The sequence below is a fragment of the Arachis stenosperma genome, unplaced genomic scaffold, assembly GCF_014773155.1.
Source record: "Arachis stenosperma cultivar V10309 unplaced genomic scaffold, arast.V10309.gnm1.PFL2 arast.V10309.gnm1.Scaffold_100042, whole genome shotgun sequence".
Taxonomy (NCBI): Eukaryota; Viridiplantae; Streptophyta; class Magnoliopsida; order Fabales; family Fabaceae; genus Arachis; species Arachis stenosperma.
Window position 1 is genome coordinate 34054 of NW_026651375.1, and position 16852 is coordinate 50905.

General features: G+C 30.0%; 1 protein-coding gene and 1 pseudogene across 1 annotated transcript; both read left to right on the forward strand.

Moving 5' to 3' along the window:
* The first annotated feature begins 4841 nt into the window (after positions 1-4841).
* LOC130960055 (60S ribosomal protein L10a-like) lies at positions 4842-7002 on the forward strand (annotated as a pseudogene).
* Positions 7003-14525: 7523 nt separating this feature from the next.
* Positions 14526-16808, forward strand: LOC130960058 (uncharacterized). Its single transcript, XM_057885406.1, has 3 exons — positions 14526-14677; positions 15151-15221; positions 16268-16808. The coding sequence occupies exons 1-3, from the start codon at positions 14571-14573 to the stop codon at positions 16675-16677; spliced, it is 588 nt and encodes a 195-aa protein (XP_057741389.1). The 5' UTR covers positions 14526-14570; the 3' UTR covers positions 16678-16808.
* Positions 16809-16852: the final 44 nt, after the last annotated feature.

Here is a 16852-nt window from a genome sequence, read left to right on the forward strand (position 1 = left end):
TATTTTTTTTTATATATTTTATATTTTTAATTACGTAAGTTTGATTAGTTTAGGCCTTACTAATATAAGTAAATATATATATGATAGGCATGTATTTAGAATTATATTATTTATTCTATTTTCTAAAAAATTTAAAAAATGAAAAGTTAATATTTTTATGTATTATATATAATATTTTAAATAAATTATATTTTTAAAATATTTTGACAAAAATTATATTATATAATATCTTTAACAAAAGTAGTTAGTTAATAAATTTTGAATATAATAATCTAATTATTTGTCAAGTAATATAAAATAAATGTTAATTATTTTATAATTTTATATTACAGTTTAAAATATTATTTTAATATAATTTTTTAATATCATAAAAATTTCTTGCATAATAATTAATCTTAATAAATAAAAAACTCGTTTATTTTATATTTAACTATTTAAGAATAAAAGCTTCTGTTGCTATTTAAAGTATTATGTATTAAACTATTGCCATTTAAAGCATTTATTTATGTATTAGGATATTTTGTATTTATTAGAGTCTATCAATACTCTTCTTCTATATTAGCCTTTGATTTTTATCTAATAAAATTTAATGGTCTATATAAATGTGGCACATCCAATACTAAGTACATAATTATTGTGTTCATTTTAAACATACCCTAATTAGATGATTGATTTTTTTGTGCACATGTTATTTTTTAAATTTAATTATTCTATTGATCACTGTAATTTTATCAAATTTACAATTAGATTTTTATACTTTTTTTCTTTTCATTTAGGTTCATTCATTATTTTTAATTTTGTAGTTAAATCCTTTTTATATCAAAAATATTAAATATAATTATAATATGTATTCTACTTTTAATTATGAATATACTCTCTTTTATTTTTAGTAGATTCAAGCATTTCTTCATTTTACTCTCACTTTTGATATTTTTGTTTGTGCGAAATTTAGTATTTTGACCTGTTCAAATGTGTGTGTTTTATTTTTTGTTTTTTCTTAAAATTTTCCTTATCTTTACATCGAAAAAAATTCTAAAAAAATGGATGTTGTAAGTATTATAACCTAGCTTAATATATTTTAATGGATTTTGTTGTAACTTGTGAGGATGCAAATGTAATTTTTTTTTATATAAAAATCCAATCTTTCTTAAGTATTTTTGAAATATTGATTTTGAAGATGTAAGTAGAGATAGGGCAATTCTTATTGCGGTTAAAATTATTACAATGAAATTGTTTTTTCATCTTATCCAATTAGCAATTACCATAATATTCAGTGTTCATACTCACTAAAACATATTTATTATAAATGTTGTTATTGTTTAAATTATTAGTGGGGGTGGTGTTGTTATTAGTATATACCAAGTATGTGTCTCATGTTAAAGATATTGCGTATCAAAAATGATCCTGTTGATAACAAAAAATAAGTTATAAAATCTTGAATATTTATAACTCTATTTATTATTTTATTATAGTTCAATTATTTTGGTTAAATTAAGATTGAACTTTTAAATCGGGTAAACTAATAAGCAGAGCAATTCAATGATCGATTCAATTTCTAAAACCTTACTTATAACATTGTATTTCAATGTATATTATATTGGGACTTATTTTAGTGTACATATAGTTTTTTTATATTGGTTAGTATGTTTTATAGATAATACGTTTATACGGATTGAATTACAACCATTTAATGATTTATATTATTTCACATAAATTCAATGATACACGTTTATTAATTTAACTTACTTCTTTTTATTTTATCTTATTACCTACTTTATTTTTTTTTTTTTGTTCCCACGGTATCCTCCAACCCGACAGGTCAAGGACTAATCCGTCGCGGTACTGAGCTCTGTTTAAGGGTTTGCCGCTGGCCAATGGGTTGCTGCATGCATAAGGCGGGATTCGAACCCCCAACACTTGTTTAAGCGGACTAGTGAGCTAACCACTAGACCAACCCAACTTGGTTATTACCTACTTTATTTTATTATAGGCCTACTACACATACAAGTTTTTTTGGCTTACAAGTTATACAAGTAGGGTCAAGCCCAACAATAACAACCCTTACATATGCGAGTATTTAAACACGCACTAATTCAATAGTTTCAATAGTGCGTTCACTTACCATTATGAAAGACGGTTCTTCTTCTTCCTCGATCAAAACCCCAACCCTAAAGATTGAAACGACGCTCGAAATCTCTCAAGAAACTGTCAAAATCATCGCCAAAACTTGAGGAAATCAATCTTGTAGAATTTCATTTCCCTTCTTATTTGTGCTCTAAACTCTTGTAGAAAAACCTGCAACTTTCGAATAATCTTTGTAGAATTTTGCAGCATCTTTAAGCATGTTAAAAGTCATCCCAACCTTCGAAACAAACTGCTCATCAACATCGCACAAAAATTACAAAATACACCAAAAATAGTCCACTATACACCATATTAAAACTAGGATAAACTATATAATGCAACTACAACTATAGAATCATCATAAAAAATAACAAAAATAAGATTCAGAAATCATCATCAAACAGATACCAAAACAATTCAACTATAGAATCATAAACGATAAACAAACTATATTATCTAGATTCAAATCACACCTCACTACTTGATTCGATTCAAAATAATAATACAAATTCACCCTCGTTCAATTGAAAATGTCAGAACTTGTAAATACACTGAAAAGTCCCTTCAATACACCAAAATATTTCTGATTTACACCGAAAAATCTAATATACAATGCAATAGATTCATGAGAACTACTATATTATATTCAATTCAAACAATCAACGATGAAGAGCAATTTTCACAAGCAAGGTTCACAACATTATTTACCTACATAATCATAAACTACTAACGAAAACATTAACTGGAATTGTACCACATCTTAGGTGCTTCATTAGAATCAAAACAATAATCCACTCTGCTCTGGTTCAGTTGACAATCTGAACTTGAATCATTCATTATCTTCAAAATGATTTCGGAGCTTGATTTCAAAAACGAACATAGAAAACGAAGAAAATTAAGAAAAACGAAGAAAGAGAACGCACGAAAACGACGAAAGAGAACACACGAAAACGAAAGAAGAGAAGGCAGAAAATGCTGACGAAATTCGAAAAAGAAAATGAAATCGTTTCAAAAAAGGAAGTTATATACTCGCCGTTGATTGAAAAATTAATTAAATTAAGAGGCGCGTGGATTGTACGTGTTAAGAAGAGGCGCGTGAGATGAATTAGGGTAAAATGACTTGTATGGACTTGTTTGAAAAAATGACTTGTATGTAGAGAATATTTATTTTGAAAATAGCAAACCATATTTTTTTATAAATTATATATGGTTAATGAAAATATTTTTAGAAAATTTTTTTCTATATTCCTAATTATATATTGTATACGTAAATATAGATTATATTTTGAAAATGATATTTTAAAAGGATAATTGCATACCAAATTTTTCCTATGTTTTCATTATCTACTAAAAAAAAAAAATTTAATGGCAAGGTCGAAGGACAAAGTATAATAATGAGTTAATACTCAATTTGGTCCTTGAACTTGTACGTCAGTCTCAATTTAGTCCATGAAATTTTAATTTTCTCTATTTAGTATCCAAATTTTATAAACGTGCCTCACATTAGTCCCCAAGATGATTTTTAATTCAAAAATGTTAATGGAGCGTTGAAATGAACAATCAAATGCCATAAAATGCTGTAGTTTTGGTTTTGGCATTTAAATAACTCAAAAAATGATGTCGTATTACTTGTTTTGTTAAGTAAAGTTTCAATAAACACCACTTATGATATTGTTTTTAGGTTATTTGAGTGTCAAAACCAAAACGACATCATTTTACAGAGTCTAGCGTGGCGTCCTCCTATCCATGACAACATTTTATTAATGTCTATACATTGAAAATTGTTTCAAGAACTAACATGAGTCATGTTCGCAAAATTGGGGACTAAATAAAGGCAATTGAAACTTTAGGGACTAAATTAAAATTCATATACAAATTTAGAGATTAAATTAAGTATTATCTCGTATAACAATATTATTAAAAAATACAAATAAATAAAAATTTAAGTGTAAGATTTCATACTTTAGTAATCTAAAATTAATATCATTTATTTTATTCTTCTAATAATTCATTTTCACGTTCTAAATAGAACTGCACATCGACTAGATTAAATTGAATAGGACCAAAATTTTTATTTGGTCCATAATAAATTTATTGGATCAAATCGAATATAATATTTATATTTTTATACTCAAATTCAATCCGATTTGTACATTTGCAAATCAAATATTGAATATGTATATAAAAAAGTTCAAAATACTTATCTCTATTAAAATCAAATACAACTATTATATAATAAAAAGTATAAATAATTAACTTATCAAAGGAAATAGAGAGTGATAACAAAAGAAAATAATATAATCAGTGCCAGTGAATAAATATATCTTTGTAGTGAAGTAAAATAAAAACATTATATCACTTCAAAGAGATTATGTGAGAAAATGAAAATCAATAATTAAACGATAATTCAATAATTCAGCAGCAACAACAGTAATTTAATTCAGCAACTCAGAACTAAAATCGTAACAACAGCAACGCAGAACAAAAAAAAAAAAAAATGCCAGGCAACAAAATCGGAGCACCCAGCGCTGCCCACCCTCCGGGTTCATACCCAATCCTCCTTTGAATGGCAAGGGGGCTTTTTGGACCATAGTATTAGAATAGAAGAAAAGATGCAGTGTCTGATTTGTAATGGGCCTAAACCCAATATTAAATTAATTTCGAAGCTTAACCCGGCCCAAATCGGCCCAACCCAGCCACTGCTCATATGTCATATCCATAACCAGCCGAAAACCCTAGCTACTGTCTTTCTCTTCCATTCCGCTTCACACAGACCCAGGGTATTGCTACTTTCTGCGTCACTCAAATCGGTACAATAATACTCCTCTTTCCATTTTGATTTGGATTCGATTTTGACGTTTAGTTTTTCCTAATACCAACTCTTTCTCTTTCCATTTCAATTTTTGTTCGCAGTTTTAGCAGCTCTTGATTCCACAAAACCCTAGCTTCAACCATGAGGTAAATTTTAGCTTCCACTGTCAAAGATTTATGTTTTCCCCTCATTTTCGTCATGGATTAATAATAAATGTTTGGTGAAAACGAAATGAATCTCTTGAATAATTTTGTTTTTGTGAAATTAATTAATTGGCGATATGAGTGTTGATTTTATCTCTGTGTGTGTGCGCGCGAACTGTATAGTAAGCTTCAGAGTGATGCGCTGAGAGAAGCCATCACAGGAATTGTGGCTGATTCGAAAGAGAAGAATAGGAAGTTTGTTGAGACCATTGAGCTCCAAATTGGACTCAAAAACTATGATCCACAAAAGGACAAGCGTTTCAGTGGTTCTGTAAAGTTGCCACACATCCCAAGGCCCAAGATGAAAATCTGCATGCTTGGAGATGCTCAGCATGTTGAAGAGGTAAGCTTGTCTTCCAATTCATTTTCTGTTGTTGTATTAAGACTTCTTAGTTATAAAAGTAAAATGGTAGCTGCTTTTATTTTTGTAATTTGGTTATTGTCATACATGACCCTTGATTTATATTGGATATGATAGAATCAGTTGATTCGTAGAAATTACATATTTATGTGAGAAAATGATGTATCTAATTGAAGTTTTTGGCTTAACATTAACGTTTGTAACAATCTGGTATTTGAAGTGTGTAAATGAGATGCTTGATTTGAATGACTTTGCAAATGCTGTGCTTTCCATTTTTTGTATGAATGGAGTATCTTGAAATGACACATTGGCTGCACTTGAAGAGAGCAATGACATTTTATGATTTGATGGAAGTGATATTATGGTTGTGTTTCAGTGCTGCTTGTGTGATTGTTGTGTGTAATGGTTGCCATGTTTGTTATGTTGATTGAACTTATAATTTGCAGGCTGAGAAAATAGGATTGGATTGGATGGATGTTGAAGCATTGAAAAGCTTAACAAAAATAAGAAATTGGTGAAGAAACTTGCCAAGAAATATCATGCTTTCTTGGCTTCTGAAGCAGTCATTAAGCAGATTCCTCGTCTCTTGGGTCCTGGTCTCAACAAGGCAGGCATGTATCTTTTGGATTTTAAACTTTTGTGCTTTTCCAGAAACTTGTTAAATTATTATGATTTAGATAATTTTATTCATGTGTGACATTGTAGTCTTCCTGTTTATAGTTCTTTTAATTGTCTACTGAATGTAGTGTTCCTTTTGTTTGGTAGACCTTATATGTTGCGCGTATCTTTTGAATTTCAGTTTTCACCTTTTGCTGCTTTTGAAATTCCTCCTGACTTTGCAGGAAAGTTTCCCACACTTGTTACCCACCAAGAATCTCTCGAGTCAAAAGTTAACGAGACAAAGGCTATGGTCAAGTTTCAGCTTAAGAAGGTGCTCTGCATGGGAGTAGCCGTTGGCAATGTTAGTATGGAAGAAAAGCAAATCTTTCAAAACGTACAACTGAGTGTTAACTTCCTTGTTTCCCTGTTGAAAAAGAACTGGCAGAACGTAAGTATTCCTCCGTCCTCCGTCCTCCGATGTTTGATGCATTGCTATTGCATTCTTCATCTATCTCGTCTGGTTAAATGGCTATGTCGACATGTTCATGACTTTACCCCTTTTAATATTGACTTAGTTTGCATGATTGTTGATTAGTGTTTATTCCCTGTATTGTTATTTTTAATCCATGGGTATATTTAAATTCTTTCATCTAGCCAAATCATGTAACGTGCAATATTTATTTTACTTATTTCAGGTTAGGTGCTTGTATCTGAAGAGTACCATGGGAAAATCTTACCGTGTGTTTTAAGAGACTTTTTTTTTATTTGAAATTAAAAATTCTGTGAAATTATGATCAAGATTTTGAGTATCTCACCAGCATGACAGATATTTTCATATTATTAAAGTTTTGTCGGATGATTTTTTTGTTTATTAATATTTCGTTCATGGTTTGGCCTCTAAAGTCTAAAGTGGTTACCGGCATTGGATCCTATTTTTAGTACTTCCTTCTCACCCTTCTCTTGATCTTTTTATTCCATTTCAACGTGGTCTGTGACTTATTTAATAGTTAATACTTGTAGCGGAAGGACAATCGTAAACTTGGTGAATCATGTACAATAAACTACCGTTGTAGATTTTAGTATTATTTTACATTGGTGCTGTATATTTCCATGAAGTTTATAGCTTTAGATGATCATAATGGAATTAAATTACTGTCGATACATTTCATTCATATGAGGGGGATTACCTATTTATAAAAAAGCTATGAAATTTTATGACATAGGTCAATTCTGTCATCCAACAATTCATTCGAAAGTAAAAACAATTTAGTTGTGAACCCCCAAGTATAGGGAATTTTTTTTTGTTTTGTTTTTTTAGTTGGAGGTTAAACCTTTCGCAGCCCAAAAAGAATGAAATGATTAAATTAAAATAGATAAAGTTATGCACTCATAGTTTTTAATTTTTTATGATAAACCAAACATAGTTGATCATCAATAGTATTAAATTGAAAATATTTATATATTTAATGTTTTTTTAATTGTAAAAGGTCTTTTAGTAATTATGACAATAGGAGGATATATCATTTTACAAAAATAAACAGCTTCCGCAAAATCCTTTTTCTGTATATCCTGACGAAAGAAAAAAGACAATAGGACAATTTAATTTATGAAGACAAAACATTCATTGAAAAATATAAGTTAAAATATGTGGCTTGTATAATGATATAGTCCATTGATGACCCAATCTTGGTGGGTATGCCTTGTTATCTATCAAGTCCTAATCTCACGAGTTATTCACATGATTAAAAGAAATTAAATTATGTTTCCGTATAATTTTTAGATAATAATGTTTTAGCACTTAACAAACCCCACAATAAATGTTTTATAACCTTAGGACATATTTGTGCATGGTCCTCATTGAATCATATACGGTTGATAGCGACACATCAAAGCAATTATAAAGTATAATAACTAAGCTTTGATTAATATAGATACTTTTTTTTTATTATTTAAAAAAGGACTAAGATTGGATTTAGATTTGAAGGCAGACAATACAAAATTAGTGGGTGCTACTATCTTTTCAATTGAGATTACTAAGCCAAAAGTACCACTTTTGATAAAAACCAAATAGATTGGTACTCCTTAGATGTTTCTTTAAACAAGAACTAAAACCAATATATATAGCCTAATAATTACATTAATTGAGGAGTGAGTACTATTTCATTTTCCAGTTTTCTTACCCACACCTCATCTGAAAATAGAATTGTCGTTTGCATTGCATTTTTGCCATTTACTGATACCTTTTTAAGAATTTCGCTAAAATGGAAATAATGATTCTGAAATTTGAACTAATAAGTAGTTTTCAACATAAGTAGAAAGCTTAAAAGAAAGTGCACTTGTATTTACATTGAGAAATTAGAGGTATCTAACTTTAGATTATTTTGGAGGTTTAGCACATAATACACTTTAAAGATCTTAGAGTGAATATTTTTCAGTTTCTCATCTTTTTAAGAATAACTTACTTTAAATGAGTTTATCCTTTCAATTTACACTAAAATGGATGTGTTGATTTTCTTTTTGAACAAAATCACTAATTAAAAAAATCCCTATCAACTATTAGTATAAGATCCTTTTAGTGTTAGCTAATCTATTATTTTCAATTATTGACAAAAGTTGAACCCCAAACCTTACAGAAAATAAATAAATATTGAATAACCAAAACAAGTGTGGATAGACAATATCCTCCATCTCTCTCCTCAATTATATCCATTAGACATAAAGTTAAAAAATTCTAATCTTTTAAAAAAAAATATATTAATTCAATTTTCATAGTTAACAGAATATAGTAAAGGAGAAACTTCTTTATGTTTTCTCTAACTTAGGCTTCGGTATACTTTGATTCTTAAATTCTTATAAACATAGTATAATACGACCTATAAATCTTCTCAAATGTGCATTTTAATTTTAATTACAATGTCAAATAAATACTAACCAAACTTATCAAATTTATTTAGGTGACCATTAGTTGCGGTACATAGCCGATCCCAAGTCTGGATAAAGGATAAGGGTTGTGTTAGGTCTTCGGCAACCAACATAAAAATATAGTCGAACCCCCATGACATGACCATTAGTTGTACTAAATTTCTTTAGAATTTTTCTTTAATTTTCAAACTTAGTCATATAATACTTCGGATTCTGAAAAACTAGAATCGTTTGAGTTCCATTTAAGAGTTTGCTGGTGGCCAATAGGTCGCTTTATATATAAAGTAGGATTCGAACCCCCAACATGTGTTTAAATGGATTAGTGAGCTAACCACTAGACCAACCTAAAAAAAATGACTAGATATTAAATTTATATATTTACAAAATGAATATATTTCTTGCTAACTTGACAAGTCACATCTTTACCATTGAAATCAATAAAAAGTAAAGAAACTCTATTTATTTGGATAAATAATAGAGAATTGAATTAATTTTTTTAAAAATAATTTTAACAAGATTTGAATCCTATGCAAAATTGCAAATATCAACATTGTATAAATTACCGAAATAGTGTAAATGTTTTGTTGTCTGTCCGTGATGATTGTTGAAAGTAACATGAGTGAAAATAAAGTTTCAACATACATGTTTGTATAAAAAAGACCAAAGTGACACCTCATTTTAAAATATTCTTAATATATAACTACCATGCATGCATTTTATATTCTTTCTTAGCTTTCTGTCCTATATGATGCTACTCTGAATAATTGTTCTCTTTGTATTGACTGAAATTTTGAAACCAAGATTCTCTTGATCATTGGAATTAATCATTCTTGAATGGCCGATACATGCAGTGAAATCCATATGAACTAATAAGGGTAATTGAATATCATAGGCTGGAGAAAGTTTTTAACCTAAAAAAAATGACTGCTACATTAACATCAGACATACATGCATCCAAAAAATCTCTAGAAAGACACACATCAATATTACATCACTTTTATTATGTATTCCATATTTTTTAACTTTTGGCCGGGACATTTCAGTTAAACCACCATAACAATTACTAAATGTGTGTTGATCACTAATGCACAATTCTAAAAAGAAAAAATTTAATTTAAATTTTATGATGAGTAAATCGATTATTTTATTCTCAGCTAAACATGGATGATAGGCCAACGACTTATAATTCAAATGATATAGTCTTCACATATTTACCTAGAGGTTGTGGATTCGAATTTCACTCCTAACTTTGAAAAAAAATAGAAAAGGATAAATCGATCCTTGACTTTTTAGTCTCATCTAAATCCCTAAGAATTTAAAAATATATTTAAGTCCCTGAAATCTTCAAAATCTGGACATATCAATACATGAATCTAATTTATCCAATTTTAAAAACGGGCCTGCTACACATACAAGTAAAAAGGCCTTACAAGTGTTACAAGCCCCCAGCCCATAAACATTCCACACGCGCACTGAATTATATTGAATGGAGCGTAATATTCATGCACTCCACTCAAACGGTTACGATTCGCGTAAACCGCCCCTTAATGGCAGACTCTTCCACTTTTTCCACTTCTCAAAGCCATTCAGAGAAAAAGCAAACGTTCCATTCTCGAGCATCATTCGATACTGAAAATATACAACTCGTCGCTAAGATTCGAAAATTCCATCAACACAACATAGAACTCTCGATCAAGAATCTCCAAAGAAAACAAAGCTATAATACTCAAGGTACGTTACATTACCATTCCTGTATATTTTCCACATTTCGAAATTGAAGAACTAGGTTTTACTGTTCTTCTACGTTGTTTTACGTTTTACTGTTCTTCTTGCTCTACGTCTCATTTTACAGTTTATGATGTTCTACTTGTTCTAGGTTTTACTGTTATTCTTCGTTCTATGTTACACTGTTCTTCTTAGTTCTTCTAGGTGTTACTGTTCTTTTTGTTCTACTTCTTCTGGTAACTAATTTTTGGGGGTATATTCCGTAGTTTGGTAGGTGTATATTAGGTAATTTGTTGGGTGTATATGGCATAAGTTGTTGGGTGTATATTTTTGAACTGATATACTGTAATAGTCAGCAGTTGCTTATATTTGCTTGTCCATGGGTGTATATTGCTTGACCTTGTAATGTTGCTTGACATTGTATATTGATGCATGTTTGAGTGATATCTGACTGATATATATGGGTGTATCTGAATCATATCTATGGGTGTATCTTATTGATATATATATATGGGTGTATCTGACTCATATCTATGGGTGTATCTGACTCATATATATGGGTGTGCCTTACTGATATCTTTGGGTGTATTTTTCATTTCAGAAAAAAAGGCAGCGAGAAACCAACCTGGAAGAAATGTAAGAACAAATATAGTAGGAGGAGGTGGACCACTATAGAGTAGAATATGCCTCGCGGATACTATTCAGTGAATTGAATAAAGAGAGAGATCAAGCAATTAGAGCGAGTAATGCAATAAGACTGTCGAAGCCATCATCAGTATTATTGAGTCCATTTTGTCAGATAAATTCTACTGATATAGAAACTGAGTAATCCAACTGCTAGCTAGTTTGTAAATTGAACAAATGATGTAAAAATTTACCATTTATAAATAACTTCTATTAAATAAAATTTTTTCCATAGTTAAACTGTCTGTGCTGTTAAACTGTCTGTGCTGTATTCAAAAACTCTGTATTACAGGTGGTAAAATATGAAGGAAAACATCAAGGCAGATCTAAACACAAATTATAAACTTTTACACCCAACGGAAGTTTAATATACACCCAAGATTGCTTAAATATACACCCAAACTGTCTGTGCTGTTAAACTGTCTGTGCTGCATTCAAAATGTATGAATTACAGTACTATAATATGAAGAAAAATATCAAATCAAATATACACTCATAACCTGCAATTTTTTACACCCAAAGAAAGTTGAATATACACTCTGAAATCTATCCCCCGTGATGCTTTGAGCCTAAAACCCTGAACCCTAAACACTTAAAACCTAAACCCTTACCCCTAACCTGTAAACCCTAAAACCCTAAACCCTAATATATATATATGTATCTATATGTAAAATGTGAATCAAAAGAAAATTCACAGAAATACACCCAAAAGAACAGTGCTTTTACACCCATATTCTGTAACTATACACCCAAAGAGTTATCCCCTGCTGCTGGTACCCTAAACTGATAATTCATAACATGTCCTTGATATTGGCTGGAATTTGAATGCACCACTGATGCAGCATCAAACAAGTTTATCTGAATATAAGAAACTCACATATTAGCTAAACTATTAACGAAAAAAATAAACTCAATCACCACAAATTTAAAGAACATTACTTTTACCTTGCTTAAAACTTTTGTTTTCTTCTTCTTTGTGGCATTTGCAGGGGTGTGAATGATCCAGCACAACCTTTGAAATGATCCAAGCACCGACATCCTTCAATGTGTGTATATAAATTCTTGCAGGACAGTTTAAACCGGCTGTCGGATTGGTCTTCTCGGTCGGAGATATTTTAGATTTCCATTTTCCCTCTCTGCTACATGTAATCAATTGATTCTTAATCTCGTTTCCCTTCCTATTTGTGCTCCGAACTCTTGTAGAGAAACCTGCAGCCTTGGCATAGTTCCTATAAAATTTTCCAGCATCTTCAAGGGTGGTAAAGGTCATTCCAACCTTCGGAACAAACTGGTCATCAACAACAGAGAGAGGCTGCAGAATACACCATGTCAAAACTATAAATACACCCAATCATTGCTAATATAATACACCCGAACGGCAACAACTCAACTAAAATGACAATAAAAGCCATAAACTATAAATACACAGGCTACAGAATACACCATGACAAAAACTAAAAACACACCCAATCATATCTGATATAATACACCCGAACGACAACAACTCAGCTAAAATAATAGAAAAAGTAGTATACTGTAAATACACCCATACTTCCCGCAAAAATACACCCAAAAATGTTCTGATCTACACCCGAGCGTCTGCTATAAATTTCAGATAATTAATCAAAACTAACACAGATTCATGTTAACGTGTTATTTTCACAGTCCAATGTTCACGAATTATTCAGCTACACAATGCTATTCAAATGACTGCAACAAAATTCAGAGTAATCATATGTAAAATCAAACCTCAGGAACTTCGTTAGATTCAAACTCATAATCCACTTCGCCCTGATTCAGCTGACAATTTGAAGTTGAATCATCCATAATCTTCAAAAACGAATTCAAACTTTGATTTCAGAAATCGAATAGAAAACGAAGCTGGAGTTGCAGAAAGAGGAACTAACGTAAATGACAAAGAACATACCAGTGAGAAAGGAGGGGAAAAGAACGATCGAGAAGAAGGAGGGAAGATGCGCGAGAAGAAGAACGAGCAAATCTGAAAATAAGGAGAAGGAAGAAGGAAACAAATCTTTTAAATTTGGTAGTTATATATACGCGAGATCTTTATATAGCGCGTGTATTGGACGTATGTGTAGCAGCGCGTTTTTTGGGTTTATTGCTTAATGAACTTGTAAAGCATACAAGCCCTAATGGCTTGTATGTAGAGCTTTTCTCTTTTAAAAATTCTCTCAAGTGTGCATCCGTATCAACCAGATTAGTACAACGGAAGTCACGTTTAATTTTTTTGTTGAGTCTGACAGACCCAAGTGAACATGAAAGATTGATACGTCCAAGTTTTGAAAAGACCAGGGACTTAAATGTATTTTTAAATTCTCGAAAATTTAAATGTCTGCGGATCAAAAGGTCAATGATCCATTTATCCTTTTCTCAGAAAAAAGCATGGAGGATAGAGTTGTGTTTTGGATATTAAAATGACAAATTCATCCTTGATAATGTAAAAAGTTGACAAATTAATTCTTTCATATAAAATTTAACAGAAAAAATATACTATGTTTGACCTTTTTGAAATTGTGAAAAATTAGATGGATTATTCTTAAACATTTTTTACTAAATAAAGAGTGCTGCCCTTGTTAATTAAACAAATCTATAAATGTACTTATTTTTTTGGGAACGTATTAGCAATTGTCAAAATGAATTTCTAACCAATAAGAATTTGAATCTCTATCCTTATTTTCAAATTCTAAGAAGCTAATTCTGTCTGGGGAAAAAAGGAAAAAATTTTTGAAGGACAATTTGTGATTACTCTTATAATTAATATTGTTTGTACCTAATTACATTGTATGGTATCATTGCTTGTGACTTCATTAACTTCCAAAACATTCCATATATTATTGTGACTATATAGTGTCTGTCCTCAACTTTCAGATATGCTAATTGCAACATCTTTTATTATTACTTACTTACCCTTCAAACTTTAGCCTCCTTTTATGGCTTCATCAACAACCAAACCACAAAAAGGATTAGAGATTTCCTCACTGAGCAACAAGAACCTTTCATATTAGAGGTTTACCTTCTTGAGAGACAACACTCTTCAAAATGGTGGAAAAGATTCAATGGAGATTCTGATGGAAATAAGAGTTCTAATGATGAGAAATCAAGAAAGAGAAAAAAGGCTATGCTTCCTTTTTACAAAGTTCTTCTACCATATGGAAAGAAAGGAAATTCCTTATGGCCAAATAATAATGAAGATCACAATTTGTTTTCTTCAGAAACTTTTCAGAGGTATATATCTAATCCTTAAATATGTTTTTTAACTACAAATCTTTTAAAGTGTTTAATTTGAATGCATCAATGTAAAAAAGTTTAATATAGATAATAATGTATTACCAATTTATCACGTCAACAAAAATATTTGCCTTAACCTTAACTATCTCTTATTTTAATAGTTATATAAATTCACAAAAATACTATGTGCACACTAAAAATTCAACTACTATGTATTTGTATAGTATTTGTGTATGTATAAATAATGTACTGATTAATTTATTTTCAATATGTATTTTATATTTTAATATATATGTTATACTAATTGCTAATTTTGGTGTACACATAACATAATGTGGTTGATAAATTTAGAAATTTAATTGGATGACAATGTTCTAAGGTTTCATATGTAACATTTAAACTCAATCTATCTTTATTTTTAATTTTTAAATTTATATATTATTTTCTTTTGCTGTTATAAACATTGGAAGGCAGCACCAGAAACGCATAGAGAATAGCCTTGTTTCAATGGGAAAGATACCTGTATACAGAATTCCACATGGTAAATATCTTTGCCATTATCATATACAAACACAGCTTTTACTTTTATTGCATCAAATCTATATTATTATTGTCTTTATATAATATTTAACCCTAAATATTTTGTTTCCAATTTATTGATTAAGATATTACTAGTTGCGGTTTTTTCACCGTGGATTTCAGTATAATATCCCATGTTCAAATATTTCTTTCTTTACGTGTATATTCCCAAAGAAGAAAAAAACGGAAATAGTAAAAATATTGAGTCATGTTCTTTAATAGAAAAGTTATATTCACAATTTCACATTGTGTTTTAGACAGTCATTGAAATCCGTGAACAATAGCTTAAATAAGTATGAATTTCATTATGCAAGTTGAATATGATTATTAAGGAGTAAGTGTATAATTTGGTCCATAAAATTACAATTAATGCACATTTTACATCTGAAAATTTCAAAAATATCAATTAGTCCTTAGAGCATCTCCAATGCTTAGTTTTAATTTTATTTTATTTTGGATCCCGCATAATACCACATAAACATTTGTGAGACCATATATCATAAAAATTGATTTGAAACTCCATGTGAAAATTGAAATTCATCACTCTAATGCTTGGTTTCATTTCAATTTAACGACGTTACATAACAAAGTTACAATGTTCATTTAATAGATTTAATAGATATATAAATGACAGCATTTTACTAATCTTTTTTTAAAATAATACGGTATTTCAAAGATTATATCAAATGTAAGTTTCAATTTCAAATCAGTTCAGTTACTATAAAAATCAAAATTGATACTAAAAAAATATCTTATTGGAGTTGCTCTTAAAATTATGTTTTGTAAGATATTTTAGTCTCTCACAAATGGGTACTATTTTGTTAATAAATCGCATTGCATGCTAATGTATCATTCAACAAAATTGATGGATTTATACTGTTGATGAAACCAATATGTTATTTTGACGTTTACATAACTAAAAGTGACATTTAATCTAAAACACTATGTTAAAATAACATGACTTATCATTGTATATGAACTCATGAGTATGATGTGCTGATGAAACAGTAGCTGCCATATGGAATTTACTTGGAGAGTCAGTGAAGAAAGAGAATTGTACCAATACCAATAAGCAATCAGCAGAGTTTCTTATTCGGCCAAATACGTCCAAAAAGGTAGTTCAAAAGATTAGAAGACTGCTATGTGCCCGTGAGAGAGATATTTCCATAGTGGCCATTCCAACTAAGCAAGAAAAGGTAAAACAATGTTACAAAGGACCCATTTGTGAGGGAAAAAAAGAATGCGGTCGGCAAGGTGCAAACCTCAAGACTATGGATTACTCGAGTTCAATAAACGAATGGAGGAACATGGAGGAACAAGTGAAAGCCATTAGTGTTGAGATCACTGATCATATATTGGAAGGTATTAACAATGAAATTGTATTAGAATTTATAGCAACTTGGGCAGACCAATCCTAGAGCAGAAATCAAACACAAAAAAAGCTCTCCTACTTTGGAGCAATGATTTTAGTTATAGTTTAATTGATTTGGAAAACTAATTCAGATATAATCTGCTTATTACTTGCGTTTGGAAACAATTGTCAAATTATCCGCACATTGTTCAGCTTGTAGAACTAAAGTTGATTTTTTAAAA